We start from the raw sequence: 21,382 nt of genomic DNA, 5'->3' as shown, positions 1-21,382 counted from the left end.
TTTCCTACCATCACACTAAGAGCCCTTCCTTATTGCTTTGGAAATGTTAAATGTCTCACCCATGTTCTTCAGTTCACCACAACATGAAACCTGGCACAACCCAACCAGATAGTGATTAACATAAGTCAATTTGACAGCCTTCTTTTTCCGTCAGTATTACTGAATGTTATAAAAGCAGAGTTCATGCTCCCTTTCCCATCATGAGTTGTAGAAGACAGCAATAACCATGAATCGGGCCTGGGGAAGGAAAGCATGGTTTAATAGTTACCTATTGAATAGTTACCTATAGTTACCTATTCAACACGTCCCAAGAACTCTATCAAAGACCAGATTAAGGTTCAAACTCAAATAAAGACACAGATGGAATGTTACATTAATCGCTAAAACTTTTTAGCAATCTATGCCAAAATTAGAACCACAAATTCTCTGGTGTGTCTGGGCTGCTTGATATTCATGGAGTTGTAGGAAAAGCAACACTGCTGAAACAAATGACAGTGGATCCATTTGTAAAATTTTAATCAAAATGTATTAAATGACAAAACAAAGTACATTTTGTATAAAAACAGACTTCAATATGACTTCAATACTACTCGAAAGTCAGCTGTCGGTAACTTTTTCAATTACTTAACAAGTAGACAGTATCATGGTAGAGTACTGTAAAATGAATTGTTCAGTATGTATTTGGCACAGCATGTGGTGAGCATAACTGGCATTTCATAGCATGCTGTAGTGCCACTGATGTCTCATGGCAAAGAGGCATAGCAATATTATAGTAAACAAAAAATACTGTACTGTATGTATGGGTCTTACACAGAAGACACCTTTTTTCAGTCATTTATATCAGATACGTGGAAAAAGTTAAGGCTCGTCTACCACACAAACAATAACTGCACAAATTCATACGAAATGTAAGAGTGAGTGTAGAAACTGAGAAATACATGCACCAGGCCGCAGGGGAAGCCTAGAAGTTTCCTAGCATGGCAAGCCCAGGGTCAGTATCCAATTCTGGGCAGGTCTCCAGTCGAGCGAGCCTGCTCTGCTCCAAAGCGATGGCCTCCGCTGAATGTTTGCATTTCTCTGATCCACACTGGCAGGTGAAGTATTTACTCTTGATGTCCCAGAAGCGGTCTCCATAATCAAACCTGTGCAAACATAACATTGATCAAATTCTCAGCCAAGAATTACAATGTATGTCAATATCATAAATCAGTGGAATAAACAATATACTCAGGCCATTTTATTTCTGGTGCAAGAGAAGTGATACATGGAATAGATGCCACTGTTACAGAAAAAGTGGTGCCAAATCATGTTCCACTCTGCTTTCCGAAGGCAGCATCAAAACCACTCCACTGGGCGTCCATTTTGTGTCTGTGGCTCAGATCCAAAGTGTGTGGGGGGGTGCAGCCTCTCACCCAAGCTCCTGTCCTGTCAGTATGTCTCGGGAGCTGAAGAAGGCGATGCGGGGGAAGCGCAGGTCCTGGTGCAGCATGAACACCCGCACCGGGATGATGTTGGGGTCGCACAGGTGGTTGATGAAGCGGCTGATGTTACCGTAGTAACGGGCATCGATGCAGTACACCTCCCCGTCCTTTAGAGGGAAGGAGAGAGGGATGGTGATGTACTTAGTTGCATTGGTAGATCAGTGGTCTGTTTTTAGACTTCTGTGTCTAAATGACAGTAAATCAAAACCTGTTGTATTCAGTGCATGTGACAAATACAATTTCATGTATTCTATTTTTTTCCATGTGTAATCCCTATGAGAGGAAAAACTGATGAGGTACCTTGTTGTCCAGGTCAAAGAGGTAGGAGTCATCTTCCCTTACATCTGCCTCTGCATCAGAGATTAGTTCTCCTACGTATCTGTGTGGAAAGAAATGTTACTTCCAACAAGACAATTAACTAATTGATAGAACTGGCAAGACACATTAGATTAGTATGATTAGCCAATTTCCTTTAAATAACCACACACACACACACTTACTCGCAGATGAAGCTGCCTTGGGGAATGTCCTGTAGAGCCCGAACTCCCCATCCCATCTTCTCTGTTCGGTACAACTGGAGACGCACCCTAAGACCAAGATAAAGTATACAAGTGAGATTGTACCAGGACCCAGACAGTAAGATTAACATTTTAGTCATTTAGCAGACGCTCTTATCCAGAGTGACTTACAGTAGAGAGTGCTTACATTTTTCATACCAGAGTGACTTACAGGAGAGAGTGCATACATTTTCACACTGGACCCCTGTGGGAATCGAACTCACAACCCAGGCATTGAAAGCGCCATGCCCTACAAATTGAGCCACACGGGACAACGTAAATGTCGAACACAACAGCAGACAATGTCATGAAGCAGCATTACCCAAACTCAGTCCTGGGGACCCGAAGGGGTGCACGTTTAGCTTTTTGCCCTAGCATTACACCGCTGATTCAAATAAATCAAAGCTTGATGATTAGTTGGTTATTTAAAAATCAGCTGTATAGTGCTAGGGCAAAAAACAAAACTTGCCCCCTTGGGGTCCCCAGGGCAGCGTTTGGGAAACCCTTTCATAAGGTCTGCAGAGATAAACCAAAAAAAGTGTGTTTGAGTAAGAGATGAGGGTACAGTCATAGATAGTGCCTTCAAGAAAGTATTCATACCCCTTGACTTATTCCACATGTTGTTACAGCCTGAATTCAAAATGGATAAAATGTTTTATTCCCCCTCACCCATCTGAACACAATACCCTATAATGACAAAGTGAAAACATGTTTTTAGAGTTTTTTTGAAAATGAAATTAGAGAAATATCTCATTTACAAAAGTATTCACACAACCCTTTGCCATGACACTACAAACTGAGCTCAGGTGCATCCAATTTTCTTATATCATCCTTGAGATGTCACTACAACTTGATTGGAGTCCATCTGTGGCCAATTGAATTCTTTGGACCGGATTTAGAAACATACCTGTCTATACAAAAAACTATACCATGAAGTCCAAGGAACTGTCCGTAGATCTCCAAGATAGAATTGTGATGAGACATATAACCCTTTCTAGAGAGTTGAAAGTTTCCAAGAGCACAGAGGTCTCCATCATTGGGAAATAGAAAAAAATATGGTACTACCCAGGCTCTGCCTAGGGCTGGCCGTCCGATCAAACTGAGCAACCGGGCAAGATGTACCTTGGTCAGAGAGGTGATCAAGAACCCAATGACCACTGACAGAACTACAGAGTTCCTTGGCTGAGATGGGAGAACCTGCCAGAAGGACAACAGTCTCAACAGCACTTCACCAATCTGGGCTTTATGGGAGAGTGACCAAACGGAAGTCACTCCTGAGAAAAAGGCACACGACAGCACACCTGGAGTTTGCAAAAATGCACGTGAAAGACTCAGATCATAAGGCAAAAGATTCTGTGATCTGATGAGACAAATGTAACTTTTGTCGCAAAGCGCTATGTCTGTAGAAAACCAGGCACAGCTCATCACCCATCTAACACCATCCCTACTGTGAAGCATGGTGGTGGCATTATCATGCTATGGGGATGCTTTTCAGCATAAGGGACTGGGAGACTGGTAAGGATATAGAGAACAATGAATGGTGCCAAATCCTTGATGAGAACCTGCTTCAGAGTGCAAATGACATTTGACTTGAGCAAAGATCTACATTCCAACAGGACAATGACCCTAGCCATAAAGCCAAAGAAACACTGCAATTGCATCAGAACAAGAAAGTCCTTGAGTTGCCCTGCCAAAGCCCAGACTTTAATCCCTTTGAAAATCTGTGGAAAGACTTGAAGATTGCTGTTCACCGCCACTCCCCATCAAATGTTTTAAAAAATATATATTTTTATTTTATTTATTATATTTCGTCTGACCTCTGCAACTCCCCAACAGGCTCGGCAGAGGTGAAGGTGGAGTCATGTGTTCTCCGAAATATGACCCGCCTAACCGCGCTCCTTAACACCCGCGACCTTAACCCGGAAGCCAGCCGCACCAATGTGTCAGAGGAAACACCATTCACTGCATTGCAGTGCCTTAGACCGCTGCGCCACTCGGGAGGCCACTCCCCATCTAATTTAACAGAGCTTGAGAAATTCTGCAAGGAAGAAAATCTCAAAATCCAGACGTGCCAAGCTGATACAGACATACCCAAGACGATTCAAAGCTGTAATCACCTGAGCTTGAAGAATTTTGAAAATAATAAATGGGCAAATGTACAATCCAGGTGTGGAAAGCTCTTACTTACCAAGAAATACTCACAGCTGTAATCACTCAGGGGTGTGAATACTTATGTAAATTAGATATCTGTATTTCATTTTCAATGATGGGGTATTGTGTGTACATGGGTGAGAAAAAAAAAGAAGTATTTCAACCATTTTGAATCCCGGCTGTAACAACAAAATTTGGAATAAGTCATGAGGTATGAATAATTTCTGAAGGCACTGTATCTAAAATAGTTCTAATTTGATTTCAAAGCGTACAGTGATGTAGTAACAGCTCTTACTTGATGCCGGCCTGCACCACTCTGTTCTTGCAGGTGCGATAGCAGGAGCAAGCCAGGTTACATTCAAATATGAGAGGCGGTTCGATCTTATTGAACTCCTGGAGCAACCGGTGGTCCTGGTAAACACAGAAAACACATGGGTGAAAGATAAACATAAGATACTGACTAACTCGATAATTAAAAACAACTATAAACATGTCCCCCACAAATTATGCAGTGTCCCGCCTCGGGACAATTAGTGAAAACAAATGAAGCTCACTATAGAGCCCCACTTGGGCATCTCAGTGCAATTTTATAAATGCCAGATCTCTATGGCAAGACACATCATTCACCCATGTTTGTCAAAATCAGGCCAGTGGTGTCAGATATTGGTGTGTGACTAACGTACGTACGGAGACAGATCCATAGTCCCCCCCAACGATTTCATTGTAGGGGACAATAATGATGTTTTAGCCTTCCACCGTGAAATTAGAAATAAACGAAAGAAAAAAAAGGACAGAGCCCTCCAAATGACCTCGCCAGTCTTTCGAGAGAGATGGCTTGGTGACAGCTTGGAAAGTAAATTCTGTCTCGTATGACTGCTGGGTGTATCCCTAACCATGATCAAAAAAGGCAACAGTAAACAGTAAGCATGTAGTCCCCCACAAATGATGCACTGGGCAAACCCTTGGGTCAATCCGTGTAGTTTTGTAAATGCCAGATGTCTATGGCAAGACACATCATTCACCCAAGTGAAAAAATAAAGTGGTGTCCGAGACATCTCGGGGGTTAGCTAGACTCATAACCCTGAGCATGTGTGACAAATTTCAGCACTCTGAGTCAAACAGATCAAGAGATAAACATGTGTCCTTAAAGCACCACTGTGTGGACAATATGAATGCTCATGCACATGTTGAGTCTTGACAGTGTTCGCAACTTGTTCTAAATTGTGTTACAATACGAATATCCTTTGAGTGATTTATATGCATTTATGTGCCAGGCCACACTCATGCGAATGTTTATTGGTCCATAGCAGCCATGTTGTTTTAGGTACTCTAAAAAAAACATTGCATTGAGAGACCTTTGTCAATGGAGGCCACATACTTTTGTATATATAGTGTATGTGGACACCCCTTCCAATTAGTGGATTCAGCTATTTCAGCCAGACTCGTTGCTGACAGGTGTATAAAATCGAGCACACAGCCATGCAATCTCCATAGACAACCGTTGGCAGTAGAACGGCCTTACTGAAGAGCTCAGTGACTTTCAACATGGCACTGTCATAGGATGCCACCTTTCCAACAAGTGAGTTTGTCAAATTTCTGCCCTGCTAGAGCTGTCCCGGTCAACTGTAAGTGCTGTTACTGTGAAGTGGAAACGTCTAGGACCAACAATGGCTCAGCCGCAAAGTGCTAGGCCACACAAGCCAGAACAGGACCGCTGAGTTCTGAAGTGCGTAGGGTGTAAAAGTAATCTGTCCTCGGTTACTACACTCACTAGAAAGTTCCAAGCTGCCTCTGGAAGTAACGTCTGCACAATAACTATTCCTCGGGAGCTTCATGAAATGGGTTTCCATGGCCGAGCAACCGCACACGAGCCTAAGATCATGCACAATGCCAATCGTCGGCTAGAGTGGTGTAAAGCTCGCCACCATTGGACTCTGAAGCTGAAGCAGTGGAAACGTGGATGAATCACGCTTCACCATTTGGAAGTCTGACGGACGAATCTGGGTTTGGCGGATGCCAGAAGAACATTACCTGCTCCAATACGTAGTGCCAACTGTAAAGTTTGGTGGAGGAGGAATAATGGTCTGAGGCCGTTTTTCATGGTTCGGGCTAGGCCCCTTGGCTCCATTGAAGGGAAATCTTAACGCTACAGCCTACAATGACATTCCAGATGAATCTGTGCTTCCAACTTTGTGGCAACAGTTTGGGGAAGGCCCTTTCCTGTTTCAGCATGACAATGCCCCAGTGCACGAAGCGAGGTCCATACAGAAATGGTTTGTCGAGATCGATGTGGAAGAACTTGACTGGCTTGCACAGTGCCCTGACCTCAACCCCATCGAACACTTTTAGGATGAATTGGAACGCCGACTGCAAGCCAGGCCTAATTGCCCAACATCAGTGCCCGACCTCACTAATGCTCGTGGCTGAATGGAAGAAAGTCCCCGTAGCAATGTTGCAACATCTAGTGGAAAGCCTTCCCAGAAGAGTGGAGGCTGTTACAGCAGCAAAGGGGGACCAACTCTATATGAACGCCCATGATTTTGGAATGAGATTTTTGACGAGCATGTGTCCACATACTTTTGGTCGTGTAGTGTATCAAGTTTCGTGCAGATCGGTCATTCAGTGCCAGAAGAGTAGCGTTTTAAGAATTTTCACAAAATTCAAAATGGCCGAAGATCTATCGTGGCGGAACTTATGGGTCTCTGAGGCAAATTTGCTCCTTGTGAGGAGAGGGACCTATATACTGAATTTCATGACTTTAATTCAAACAGAATAAGGGTGTGACCTTTAAAAGTTAGCATTTTCAATCTCTTGTTATAGCGCCACCATCTGGCCAATCAGTGTAATTTTGTAAATGCCAGATCTCTATGGCAAGACGCATCATTCAAAGTTTTGTCAAAATCAGGCCAGTGCTGTCTGAGATATCACGTGATTAATGTACGAGCGTACAGACAGAGACAGATCCACAGTTCAATAATATGTCAAATTTGAAGAATGAGAGCAAACTCTCTCTGAAAACCCAGGATATTTACAAGGTTCTAGCTCTTGTCAGTTTCCTTAATCAAATATAACCTTCAACACCAAAGTTCACAGCTAGAATGGCTGAATACCTTTACATCCAAATAAAGCGGGATATAAAATAAATAATTTGTCACTAACCTTGTCGTACCAGCAGCGGATACTGAGCTGTCCACACAGACAGTTGCTGGAGGAGCAGTCCTCTGTGCAGCTGCAGTGCTGAAGGACAGAGACAGACACAGATTTATAGAAAGGCAAGATGTATGTATGATCAATGATAATTATCATATGTATCATCTAAAGGTGTGTGGTGTTACTGTATGTACCTGTAAGTGCGTGATGTTGCGGTCGATGTTCATGGCTGAAGTCTCACAGTTCTCGGAAACGTACTTGTAGTCTGAGGGACATCCCTCATCATCCACTGCGTTCACACAGGGGATAGGCACGTTCTCATACCCCTGGGCTACATCACTGCTGATGATCTTCTCTGTACGAAGCATACGATTGGCTATCCCCCTCCGCAGCTTCCTGTTTATCTGGAGTGACACCCAGACGGGCGAATCGGAACGCGCCAGAGAAAGAGGGGTGTCCCCTTCCCTGTTCATGATGTCGATGTCTGCCCCCCTAGAGAGGAAGAGCCTGTAGAGAGGGATTAAGCAAACAAAGGTGTAAAGTTGCCATTAGGCACAGATCTAGGCTCAGATTTCCCTTCCCATATCCTTACAACCATTATGGGCGCAAAATGCTCAAACGACTTCAGATCTATATCTATGGACAAATTCCTTCTATTCGAAATTACCAGACTATAGAAGTGACTAGGGCTGTAGTGGTCATGAAATTGTCAGCCGGTGATTGTCAAGCAAATAACTGCTGGTCTCACAGTAATTGACCGTTAATTAATAAAACACATTTAGCATCTCCTGGCTTCCACACACAGCCTACAAGCCACTGATGCAGACCTTTGGAACATCTACATTTTAAAAAGTCTAATAAATCCATGTAATATAGCCCACACCATCACAATTAAATCGGCAGGTAGCCTAGTGGTTAGAGCGTTGAGCCAGTAACCAAAACGTTTTTAGTTCGAATCCCCGAGCTGACAAGGTAAAAATCTGTCGTGCTGCCCCTGAACAAGGCAGGTAACCCACTGTTCCTAGGTCGTCATTGTAAATAAGAATTTATTCTCAACTTGTCTGGGCTAGGGGGCAGTATTTTCACGGCCGGATAAAAAACGTACCCGATTTAAAATGGTTACTACTCTTTCCCAGAAACGAGAATATGCATATTTTTAGTATATTTGGATAGAAAACACTCTGAAGTTTCTCAAACTGTTTGAATGGTGTCTGAGTATAACAGAACTCGTATGGCAGGCAAAAACCTGAGAAGATTCCAAGCAGGAAGTGGCCTGTCTGCGATTTTGTAGTTCTCCCTTTGCTTCTCTATCGAAACTACAGTGCCCGTGGGGTTATGTAGCACTTTCTAAGGCTTCCATTGGCTCTCTAAAGCTTTCAGAAACCGGATTGACGCGTCTCCTGTCTCTGGGCAGATAACAGCAGCACAGTTTGTCAGTGGACTGCCTGGTGATAGAGAGACTGGAAATGTGCATTCACAAGACCTCGCCATTTTTTCTCTTCCTTTTTGAATGAATACAGCATTGTCCGGTTGGAATATTATCGCTATTTTACGAGAAAAATAGCATAAAAATTGATTTTAAACAGCGTTTGACATGCTTCTAAGTACGGTAAAGGAACATTTTGAATTTTTTTGTCTCGAAATGCGCTCGCGCGTTACCCTTTGGATAGTGACCTGAACGCACGAACAAAATGGGGATATTTGCACATAACTATGGATTATTTGGGAAAAAACAACATTTGTTGTGGAAGTAGTTGTCCTGGGAGTGCATTCTGACGAAGGACAGCAAAGGTAATCCAATTTTTCTAATAGTAATTCTGAGTTTAGGTTGCCCCGAACTTGGCGGGTGTCAAATTAGCTAGCCGTGATGGCTGAGCTATGCACTCAGAATATTGCAAAATGTGCTTTCGCCGAAAAGCTATTTTAAAATCTGACATAGCGATTGCATAAAGGAGTTCTGTATCTATAGTTCTTAAAATAATTGTTATGTATTTTGTCAACGTTTATCATGAGTAATTTAGTAAGTTCACCGGAAGTTTTCGGTGGGAATACAATTTCTGAACATCACACGCCAATGTAAAAAGCTGTTTTTTTATATAAATGTGAACTTGATTGAACAAAACATGCACGTATTGTATAACATAATGTCCTAGGAGTGTAATCTGATGAAGATCAAAGGTTAGTGCTGCATTTAGCTGTGTTTTGGGTTTTTGTGACATATATGCTTGCTTGAAAAATGGCTGTGTGGTTATGTGTCTATGTACTCTCCTAACATAATCTAATGTTTTGCTTTCGCTGTAAAGCCTTTTTGAAATCGGACAATGTGGTTAGATTAACGAGAGTCTTATCTTTCAAATGGTGTAAAATAGTCGTATGTTTGAAATATTGAAATTATTGCAATTTTGTGGTATTTGTATTTCGCGCCACGCGATTCCACTGGGACAGCAACCACCCGAGCCACTGCCTGTTCACGCCACTAACATCCAGAAGGCGAGGTCAGTACAGGTGCATCAAAGCTGGAACCGAGAGACAGCTTCTATCTCAAGGCCATCAGACTGTTAAACAGCCATCACTAACATTGAGTGGCTGCTGCCAACATACTGACTCAACTCAAGCCACTTTAATAATGGGAAAATTGATGTAATCAATTTATCACTTGCCACTTTATATTAGATACTGTTTACATAACCTACATTATTCATCTCATATGTATATACTGTACTCTATACCATCTACTGCATCTTGCCATCCTGATGTAATGCATCACTAGCCACCTTAAACAATGCTGCTTTATATGTTTTCATACCCTACAATACTCATCTCATATGTATATACTGTTCTCCATACCATCTACTACATCTTGCCTATGCCGTTCGGCCATCACTCATTTATATATTTTTATGTACATATTCGTATTAATTCCTTTACACTTGTGTGTATAAGGTAGTTGTTGTGGAATTGGTAGATTACTTGTTAGATATTACTGCATGGTCGGAACTAGAAGCACAAGCATTTCGCTACACTTGCATTAACACCTGCTAACCATGTGTATGTGACAAATAAATTTGATTTGAAATGTTGCGCAACATGAACTCATGGGCTCTCATGAAGTGTTCGATTAGATTTTAGATCACATTTGCATTGATGTCAGAGTGATTAGAGGGACAATAGAGTGCTGAGTACCAGGCAGTTAGCAAGTTTGGTATGCTGACTAAACGGTCATTTGGAATTTGACGGGCATTATGAATAGTGACCGCCAGCGTGGCAGTAATAGTCACCGTAACAGCCATAGGAGTGACCGATGGATGCGATTGACAGGGTATTGGTCTACTCACGTTACACAATCGAGGAAGCCCTCCCTGGAAGCGATGTGTAGGGGAGTGTCCCCGTGCATGTTGACAGAAGTCAGGGGGCAGCCGGCGTTCAGCACCATCTCTGCTATCGTCACACAGCCTGCGAAGGACGCCCAGTGGAGACACGCGTTCATCTCCTAATAGAGAGAGCGAGAAGATTATTTTTATCATCCCAGAGGGACTTGCATCACAATAAATGAATGGATAGAAAGAAAAGGTACGGATTGGAGTACTACAACCAAATTGACCCATACCTTCAATAAATCAAGTATCAAGAAGCAAATGCTGTCGTTTCAAGGATTTGTGACTTGCCGTGCCTATAAATCCGCCACATCCTCCTTCAATATCAGTTTGGCCTTTATATGCCCATACGTTGTTATAACCAGGACAGAAAGACTAACCTTGTCTTTGAGGGTGACGTCAGCCCCCCTGTTAAGCAGTGCTCTGATGACCTTGATGTGCTTGTGCTCTGCAGCCCAGATGATAGGAGTCCAGCCTCCACTATCCTGAGAGGAGAATACAACACATTGACTCAGAGGGTTAGGGGACTGGACTATACAGTGGTACTCAAGCCAATACAGCCTAACACAAGTGCTATGGTTCAACACAAGTGCTATGGTTCAACACAGTACATGGGACTGGAAGATAGATTAAACATGCATGTTTAATCTCTGGTGGTAATAGTTAACTCCTATTGACAAATTAAGAACTACAGGTAACTAGCATTGCCAAGTGACACATGATACCGTATCTGTTATTGAGTACATTGAATGATTACTATACCTACAAAGGAGAGTGTTAGTGCTACGCAGAATGAAGGGATACTACACCGCAGAGACACACATATGAAATGTATGCATTCACTACTGTAAGTCGCTCTGGATAAGAGCGTCTGCTAAATGACTAAAATGTAATGTAAATGATAGATTTGTAAAAAAAACAAAAAAAAACTGAAGGTTACAACTTAATATCAAATAAAGTGAATCATTATCTTCAACTGTGCATGCATAGTCTGAATCAAAATAAAGATGTTTAGTTAGCAGCAAAAAAAATGTCATTAAAGCTATTCTCAGAAAACAAACAATGTGGTCATTGGACATGATGTAGTGTGAAGTATGCAGTCGACAAAGAGTGTCACAGACTGATAAACACACTGACTTGTTGGTTGTTGCCACCCTGTCTAGAGCCCAAGAGTGTTCCTCTCTCGCTCTTTCCCACCTGTGCGTTGATGTCCACCTGTCCCGTCTCCAACAAAAGGGTGACAATGTCCAGACTGCCCAGTTTGGCCGCGTGGTGGAGACCAGTGTAGCCATCTTCTTCCTGGAGAGCAGAGGGGGAGAAGAGAGGGAGGAGAGGGAAAAGAGAGTGAAGAAAGGAAGAGAAAGAAAATTGAAAAAACAGAATAGTTGGGGGGGAAGCGAAGAGAGGAAAAGCCAATAGGAGAGGTGAAGAAAAAGATAATAATCTTCACATTTTAATATTGTCAGAAGGTGAGAATTTGATTGCAATCAAGATTGTATTAACATGCCACCTACAGGTCCTAGCTCCAGTTACTCTATAATAGATCCTACTGTTGACTGTGGTTCTGAGGTGACTCAAGGTGATGATCAAATTCTTTCAGGTTTAAATCCTTTACGGCTCATGTTATTAGAGCCGCTACTAGTGTTAGCCAGCCAGCTTTGGTATAGGGGCTGTTTACCAGGCACTCACAGTGTGATAGACGCAGGCTCCACTCTGGACCAGGTACCTGGTCACCTCCACATGGTTGTTGACGATGGCCTCCAGGAGAGGGGTCCTCATGGATTTATCTTGGATGTCCAGTTTAGCACCTGCCTGTAAATAGACAAATGTATTTGAGCACTCTGGTGAATAATAACTCTGAGTGACACTCTGATCCATTTTGGGGGGGGAATAAGAGTAAAAGGAGTCACTTCTATCATTGAACATAAAGATAAAGAGCAGGGTTGTAGTCATTTGGGCACACCGTAGCAAAACATTCGCAACAGAAATGTAAACAAGCATTTCTTATTGGACAAGTTCAGGTAGTCCCTCCCCGATTCAGTCGGTTTTCTTCAGTTTGGAGCCTACTGAATATTACCCAGTTGTAATGATTGAAGTGCAAAGGTTGTTCACCTGCACCAGCATGTAGCAGACCTCCAGCAGGCCTCTCTGGGCGGCAACGTGGAGAGCACAGCGTCTGTTCTGGGAGTCAGCCTGGTAGGCTGGGTCTATGCCCTCCACTGAACCAAACAGAGAAAGTAAGTGGAGTGGAAGGGTTATCAGCAGCAGTAGGGGTCAATATCATCTCATTCCTTCACTTGCCCTTATGTGAAAGAACAGTGGACAACAAGAGTTTCCAGAGCAGATGGAGAGATGAGAGCAAGCCACTTTAGACAAAATATGCAATCAGATCAGGAATGTCTATTTAATCTCACAGTAAAATACTAACAAAGGACTCCTTATGACACTTACTGAGCATGAGCAGAACTCTCTGCACCTCGCCCTGCTTGGCAGCTGGATAGAGCTGGCGGGGGTGGAACCTCAGCTTCTTCCTCCTGACCAATCACAACCAAGAATCACCACGCGAGAACAGCTCCTATCAGAACTATGTAAAATGCATCTCTCCCACATTCCTATTCCTTGGACTAAATCACTGGATCCAACACCATTAAATACATTTCCCCTACATAGCTTTCTACAATTCAATCAGTTCAGCAAATTTAGAATTTCAACAAAAGGAGGAAAGATGGATGTATTTTCAAAGCATTCAAACAAGACCCAAGTCTAGCTGTAAACAATTCCCATCAATCATTGATTTGCAACAGATAGTCTAAGTCTTATAGAATAGAATTATTACTCATCTATTTTATTATTTTGTCTCACTTCTCAGTGTCCTGGGTGAGAATGGCCTTCTGCAGTGCCGCCCTACTGGGCCCGGGGGGAAGTGCACTGGGACAGACTGGCTTCCCATTGGGCAGACAGAGGGAGGGTCCCACACTGTCCACTCCCCCCTCGCCTGGGGGGGCTGCATTGACAGGCCCTGCTGCCAGAGCGGCTTGGGGGGGCCGCTGATCCTGGTCTCTCTTTACTACACCACGCATCCTCGCACTGACAGATCAAGAAGACAAAGAGAGAGGGAGTAAAAAAAGGTTGCGATGATTAGGGTGGTGTGAACAGCTATTATTTCCATACGAATAGTTATCAAACAATAGACTCAGACACAAGCTCAAATCAATCAATTATCCACAAATACACAACAAGCAGAGCAAAATCACCCAGTTATTGCACTCCAGCCTACACTTAGTCATATCACATATCTTTATCTCCCTCTTTCTCCTCACCTGATAGGACCCTCCGGCCTCTTCCCGTTCTTCAGCGGCCACGTGGAGGCCGCCAGGGAGAGGTCAGAGGGGATGGGGGGTGGGAGGGACGGTGTGGTGGTGGACGAGGCGGAGGTGGTGACCACAGTGGCCGCGGATGCTGGGGGGGGGATGGTGACCTCTTGGGCCTCCGAGGCATCCTCGCCACAGTGGGGGCAGAAGAGCATGCCTGTGCCCATGCCCCTGCCCCTTCCAGCCCCCAGCACTGTCACACAGCCCCGGTGGAAGCGGTGGGCGATGCGCTGGTCCGGACAGCACTCTAGGAAGGTGCCCTGGGAAATCAGAGAGAGGGAGGGGTGTAAGGTCACGAGTCATGAAGGCAGTCAAATTCCACATGACCGCTTAGTCATGGTAATTAGGCTTCTCCAAGCTCTAATGCTGCTGCTGGTCATTAGTAGCCTACCAAACTTGCCTACTGCCTGGTACTCCGCACTCTATTGTCCCTCTAATCACTCTGACATCAATGCAAATGTATCGAAAATCTAATCATGTGCTCATGTTGCGCAACATTTCTATAGGCTATGCAATTGCGGGAGAAAACAGAGTGATGGCCTCTATTAAAAAGAGGAGTATCCCATCAGTTTTCTAAAGGCTAGGTCTACTACATTTATTTTAGCCTAGCCCAATAAGCCTAAACCTTTTAATAAGATTTGTATCACAACTAAAGTGGCCAAATAACTTCATAAAATTAAGCACATTAATCTGCTTTACAAGGGTGTAGAGCCTAAATGGCATACATAAGCAGCACGTGAGTTTCAAGTTTGGGAAGATCATTTTCACCATAAAAATGCACCCTAATAATAAAAGCATTACATGCATAATTGCATTTGCAGTCACTTTTGATTATGCCGTTTTCCGCTAATGGGACATTCTCGCTTATAGCCTACTACCATGTGCGCATTGCTGCGCTTGTAATGTGAAGAAATAGCCTAATAGTTTATCAACATTTTAAGCTAAACATTCTGATCTGTTGCATAAGCCACATTGCATAAAGGTTTTTTGATGCTAGTGGTTGTATTAATTTGGGATCTATCGCATCCCACTACTGTCCCAGACTATGTTTGGAATATTTATTTCTCGCACAGAATATTTCGACTTTTGTACTATGGGGACAGTAGATTGACATAGGCTAGTGCTTTTGCTATTCGTTAGGCCTACTCATCTTGTTGGCTGACGAAAAGTAAATGTGGACAGTTCTTCCAATATCTTCAATTTGCACTTTGGAATTGGATAAGGACGCACGCTGTTGCGTCCCCGATGTGTCTGTCTTCACTTGTAGCCTGTGAGAAAGACCCGATCAGTGACTGAGAGCCATGTGAGTGAGAGGCGCGTCGGATTGCACAGCACACTCAGGGAGAAGGGCACAACGCAGCACAAATGGCATGGATTTTTTTTGGGGTGCATTAAGGCCCAAAAGGGGATGCCGCCATGAAATTCGAGGCATTATCAATTGCTTGTCAAATTGTGAATGAGAGACTATTGGAGTGTGTACAGCCTGCGCAAAAAAACTAAGCAGAGCTCATGCCTTTCAAGCAACTTTTTTCAAATCATCATTAGCGTCTCATCATGCAGCCTTACAATGTATTAAAAATCAAAACATATAGCCCAACGTTTGTAGAACAACAATTTTAATAACTCTAAATTAAGCATAAAGGAGTACCTATTTCTTTGTTAGCCGCTCAACACAGAATAGCAGCATGTCAAATCGTTGAGAAAATATTTTTTTTAAATTCAGCTTTGTTCAATTGTATTCTTCATACTATAAAATAATATAATTCCAGGGAATTATAAACTAATATTGTCTGCTTGTCTGTTGGCACAAAACCTTACTGCGATACAGAAGTATCCACATCCAGGGCAGCAGTGATGTTTGACCATATGTGACCGGTGGCTTTCGCACAGCACAATGAGGGAAACCCGACTGGACGGCCGCATGGTCTCCCCCTTCTGAATGATATTAGTACAGCCCACCAGCTGCGAAAGACAAGAAGAAAGTGAACAATTGAAAGGGGAAGTAAATAGTGAGTCATATGTTGATTCCAAATGAGATATGTGAGATGGAAAAGCTTACCGTGTTGCCCCTATATTCATTTAGCAGCGACTCTCAAAAAATTGCCGCCACACCCAAAGATATGATGCAAAAAAAATCTTTAAAATAAGTACAATAGATAATGGAGCTATATATTTTTTTATAATATCATCTTTGAGAACTAACAATCACCAGAATAAAAACTAGACAGTCATGGAGAATCTAAAATTCAAAAAAATGTCATGACATTGATTTTGTTATAACGTTTGAGTCACTTAGATAGCATAAGAACACGGCATAAGCCATGGTAAAATGTTCAGAATTGTAGGAAATTTACTTTAAAAACAGCAACATTTTGTATGTGCAGACGGAGCCCCCCTCCACACTAACTTTGCCACCACTGCTGATAAAAATAGGGAAAACATAGCGTCACAGAGACTACACGTGCACAGCCACACACAAACCTCTCCGTTCACGCTCTCTGTGGCCATGCAGAGTCTGTTGGGCCGTCTGCTGGCGCTGTCTACGCGTGGTGCCTCCATCCTGCAGCTACACAGAGGCAGCTCCTCCAGACGCTCCGTCTCCCCAGCGTCACTGCCTTCTACACAGACACGCAGATATGACATTCCCTCATCGGTGTCATATGGTACTATTCAGTGTAGCAGATAATCAGTGCTATTCACTGAGAACCAAATTGTGGCTTTAGTTATGTACGCAAATCATGTGTTCACAAGACATTAATAGGAGATTTGTGTCAAAGTTACAGGACTCATACGTCAAGCTAGGATTTGACTCTGAGAGACCACGGATAAAGACATGCAGATTGTGTATTGTGTGTGAATACAGTCTACCCACCGTGGTGAGGTGAGAGTGTTAGGTTGTCTGCTGCCACGATGTCCAGGGAGCCCAAGGCAACCTCTGTGTACTCGCAGGACCCACCAAAAGTAGCTGCTGCTGACACTGCTGGATGTTACAACAGACATGAATAATTTACAATCAAATAGCCACTGTGGTGATAATGATAGTGGCGATGATAAGACTATTTATACAAACGAATAGATCTCCCTGTCACTCACCTCTTCCTGCCTCTACTCCTTCGGCTCGCTCTCTCCCTTTGCCTCGCCCTGGGCGAGTCCATGGCGAATCACTGCTCCCTTCGTTCCTCTGGCCCTGCCTCTGTGGGTCCGACTCTGAGCTCTGAGGACAAAGAGGGTTTGGTTGACCGGCAGAGGAACAATGCTTTGACCAAATAAAAATGATGTTCCAGCAAGTGAATCTTATGAAACACATGTTGCCCAAAACGGCCTGGTAAATGATTGTAGCTTCCAACTCTGACACAGGACCAGTAAAACTACTCACATGATCTGACATGTTACCAGATGCATCTGCATCTCTTTCATGTAGCCTTTCCTTTAGTCCACCATCTTCAGACTGCAAAAGGAAAAATGGAAGGTACACATATGGAAAAAGAGCAACATACAGTTTCCTTGTATCTATTCAAAACCGTGGCTATTCAGCATTAACCCTTTAACTGGCACACCAAGAGAAAAATAGATTGTTTTCTTCTTCTGTATCTGTATTTAGCCTCAGTATAGACGATATATGAAAATGTGTTTGAATGACTTAAACTTCGATAATTAACGCATCGCAAACATCTCAACCAGCCGGTTGCCCAATACTAATTTTGTATTGGAATTTGCAGAGAATTTTAAATAATCTGCTTCATTTACTTTTAAATGGAAGATTGGCCTAGTTAAATGAGGACTTGATATCAAATATTAAAATAATACATTTGTGTGTCAAAATATGAATATTTGAATGCATGTAAATGTATGTATTTACAGTTTATATGCTTAGAATACCATTAAAATTACATGTACTGAATGATATTCTGAAACATATTGAAGATAACAGGCAGACAGTGAATACTGATATGGATTTGAAAGGGTTTTTGTATTTGTACAGCCTAAAAATCCCATAACAATATTTCTCCACTTTCCATTGTCACAAGCTTTGACTTAATATCATTCCTTTAAAATAGACAACTCAACTGCCTAATAGAGCATATTTTTCAAGAGTTCCTAAAATTGTTAAAAAAAACACAGTATCATCCTTAACTTATGTTTTAGAGGTCAATAACATTTTATGTTGTAATGTCCCATTTTATACACAATTAGTACAACAACAAAGAAGTATGGTATGAGGTTCAGTTTTGCTCACGTTCACATCCTTGTTTTCAACCATCTTTGAATGCAGGTTTCAAAAAACATGGCAGTCCGATAATGAAAATCACACGATTTTACTAAATGGCATTGGTTGAGATGATAAAAATATGCCTAACAAAATAAATATGTTTCACTTAGTTTAAAATTGGTTGTCAAAAGGACCTCGCCTGGTTGAGCTGCCTGTTAAAGGGTTAATTAGCCTCTGACCTTGCAGTCGGAGTAGGCTGCGTCCGTGTCATCTCTTGCATAGGGGTTATAGAGAAGAAACTCGTTCTCATCTGCATCCTCCAGCCAACTGTCACGCCGTCTCGCCGCCTCTTGGAGTACATGATCTGCCTGAAATTCAAGTAACAAAAACAAAACGTTAGGTCAGGGTCACTACTTAATATCTCAGCATGAGACCTATTATAAGCAACTATTATCTTCATTCTCTAATAAAGCACTGACACACCCCTGCCCTGTCTTTACCTTCTGCTCTGTGCCTATAGCGCTCTCTGCCTGGACCAACCTTCTCCTTTTTGCTGCTGCCGAGTAAGAGACAAAAATAACGGGACAGGATTCAAACTCAACAGTAAGTAATCTTACATACAAACGTTAAAAAAAGATTCACCCATTTTAAAATGTTATATTATATTTGTGCATCTCTGATTCTCGGGGAAAAACACATCGTACCGGCTATATTTCTGCCTGCTTAAACGGTGAATAGCTCAGATACCCCGGGAATCAATAGAACGTCGCTCAAATACGATGTAACATTCAAAATGGGTAAATCTTTCATTCAAATCAATCTAAATGTATGCAATATTTCAACATTGACCAGTATCGCTGTCTGTCACGAAGCTGGTCGTGGGGTCTGTGGGGTTGACTGGCACGATTGGTGACTCGATGCACCTCATCTGAAAGGCAAAGAATCAACGGATCAGATGGTCATGAAGGGGATAACGTGACAGGAATAAAATTACTTCCGAATGGTAAAATACTCAGATTTTCAACAAACTAACTCAAACATAAGATATAGAGTGATATCAATCAAAAAGGGCACAAGTGGCTATTCTAAAAAAATATAGCGCTTCTACCAGCCATCATCTTAGAAGACTCACCTGTGTTGGGGGAGGTCTGTTCATAGTCTTGCGAGCACGGTGTATCTTTACTGTCTGGCCGGGGACAGGAGGCGGAGAGGACGATGAGGGAGGTGGCAGGAGAGCTTTACTTCCAGGACCAAAAACACTCATCTTTGCTCTGCCAGAAGGAGAGGAAGTGGAGGAGGAGATTGAAGAGGAAGATGTGGATGGAAGGCTCTTCGCTGCATGTCCTGTGGGGGTGGATAAACAAAGGAATCATAGATTAAACCAATTGATGAAAACTAAGGAAGAGAGAAAAATAGAGAACTGACAAAGAGAAACATGAAATCAATGTTTTTGTAACCATGGATAATAGACAGATCAATCTTTACCTGCGAGGGTTCTGACTGACACAGAAGAGGATGTTGTTGATAGTTCTTCGCTCTCCTCCCCGTTTTTCAAACCATCTCCTTGAATCTCCTGAAATAGCAACTGTGACAGCCTCCCACCCATGGGCTCGGTCTCCTTGGTAACCACTGCTGTGTTGGTACTTGCATCACCTAGGAAACATTCAAAGCCTCTGCATCAATATGCACAGCATATACACAGCTTTTATGGAAACAGGGTTTCCATAAAAGCTGTGTATATGTCTGTATGTATGAATATAGACAGATATGTCTAAATCTATACATTCTAATGTACATCCATACCTTCATCCAACTGGCTTGAGAGTCTCACTTCAGGATCAGTTTCCAATGCATCACTTTCAGACAACTCCTAACATTTGGAAAACCAAATACCAGAGCAGAGCCACATATATCAAGCAGATGAAGGAGCATTTTGAATTTATTTGATGTGCAAAAGTTGCAGATCACATTCCAAATCATGTACTGAATGAATGAATGAATGAATAAATGCAACCGTAACAATAATAGTTAGAAGTGTTGTCCATATCCTCCAGAGGTTGTGTTGACATTGTAGTGAGTGACACTGGAAAATGCAGGCACGCGTAGAATTTAAACTATTCCTATTGTATGCACGAGCCTAATAGCTGGCTACTGAAGTTGAATGTGAAACATTTTAGGACCACTGAAAACGTTGGACACTCAATCTCCACAAAACGCATTGCAAAATGTAGGAATATTTGCTATGAGTGTTTTATTGTAACCCTTTACCTAATCTTTCAGAGCCCTTTTCTAGCTATGTGGCTAGCTAGCTAATTGTTCAAGGAGGGCTGCCTTTATGCTAGCAGAATGCAAGAAACAAGACTTTGCAAGCAAAACAACAAACAAATTGCTTGTAAAGATTGCATTTCAGGTATGCATCTTCAAGGTATTGAATAACGGGCAAATATGCAATGTCCATAGCCATTGTAAACTCGCTAGTTAGCTAAATAAAGCTAATATTTCTTTACCTTGGACGTTTTCTCAGATGCCGACATGTTTCCAATAAAATTTGACGTATTTTACGTGGTGTGCGTAAACGTCCATTCTCCGCCCCTTTGTTCATTGATTGGCAGAGCTGACTGAACTAGTTCCAAGTCAGTTTGCCAAACTAGTAAAAGGGATGCGTACTGGAAAAGTATGGAGCCAGATACCTGCCAAAAGGTTGAACGTACGTGTTATGGGTGTAAGATGGCATCACTGTGCCATCTACATGCGAGCGCCTTGGGTTTATTAACTTCACCATCCCAGCTGACCTTAACATTATAGACAAAGTCCAAGCTGGGCCCCTGAGCAAGGAGACACTCCTAAGCAAGTACCATGATGTCTTCAACGCACCGGTCGAGTCAGTTCCCGGCGAAGTCCACTTTGAGTTGGACGCAGCAATCCAGCCTGTCCAGTGTGCACCCTGCAATGTACCAGTGGCCATGAAAGCAGCTACAAAGGCTCAGCTTGACAAATACGAAGCAGATGGCCACATGATATCCGTCACCGAGCCTACAGACTGGATAAGTAATATGGTCATCGTCAAGAAACCAGACAAGCTACGGAT

The 21,382-nt window shown here is 42.6% G+C and overlaps 1 protein-coding gene across 5 annotated transcripts; it reads right to left on the bottom strand.

Moving 5' to 3' along the window:
* Window positions 1-489: 489 nt before the first annotated feature.
* Window positions 490-21,033, bottom strand: LOC115173409 (histone-lysine N-methyltransferase EHMT2). Of its 5 annotated transcripts, none has more exons than XM_029731454.1 (27): window positions 20,802-20,956; window positions 20,098-20,164; window positions 19,780-19,947; window positions 19,427-19,638; window positions 19,144-19,222; window positions 18,795-18,850; window positions 18,534-18,662; window positions 17,461-17,532; window positions 17,178-17,298; window positions 16,957-17,064; window positions 16,566-16,699; window positions 15,903-16,046; window positions 14,034-14,344; window positions 13,576-13,800; window positions 13,165-13,247; window positions 12,826-12,932; window positions 12,403-12,525; window positions 11,911-12,012; window positions 11,094-11,198; window positions 10,675-10,829; window positions 7,534-7,846; window positions 7,349-7,426; window positions 4,485-4,600; window positions 1,982-2,068; window positions 1,782-1,860; window positions 1,413-1,588; window positions 490-1,142 (listed from the first exon to the last, which is right to left on the bottom strand). In XM_029731454.1, exons 1-27 carry the CDS (start codon window positions 20,826-20,828, stop codon window positions 962-964), a joined length of 3,558 nt encoding a protein of 1,185 aa, XP_029587314.1. In that variant the 5' UTR covers window positions 20,829-20,956; the 3' UTR covers window positions 490-961. The 5 variants fall into 5 exon arrangements, with proteins under 5 accessions (XP_029587314.1, XP_029587311.1, XP_029587312.1 ...); XM_029731451.1 differs by having other exon boundaries at window positions 16,566-16,702; window positions 16,957-17,061; window positions 20,802-20,954; XM_029731452.1 differs by having other exon boundaries at window positions 16,566-16,702; window positions 18,795-18,847; window positions 20,802-20,954.
* Between the last annotated feature and the right edge of the window lie 349 nt (window positions 21,034-21,382).

The sequence above is a fragment of the Salmo trutta genome, chromosome 34 (genome assembly GCF_901001165.1).
Source record: "Salmo trutta chromosome 34, fSalTru1.1, whole genome shotgun sequence".
Lineage (NCBI taxonomy): Eukaryota > Metazoa > Chordata > Actinopteri > Salmoniformes > Salmonidae > Salmo > Salmo trutta.
The sequence above is the reverse complement of the archived record's forward strand: the minus strand, read 5'-3'. Positions and strand labels throughout refer to the sequence as shown.

Bases quoted from the DNA above. Each gene is read 5' to 3' on its own strand.
- LOC115173409 (XM_029731450.1), bottom strand. From the start codon at position 20,828: ATGTCGGCATCTGAGAAAACGTCCAAG. The intron at 18,851-19,143 runs GTCAATGTTGAA...CTTACTCGGCAG, and splicing joins CGTGACAGACAGCGATACTG to CAGCAAAAAGGAGAAGGTTG. The intron at 17,299-17,460 runs GTGAGTAGTTTT...CTTTGTCCTCAG, and splicing joins CTGGTAACATGTCAGATCAT to AGCTCAGAGTCGGACCCACA.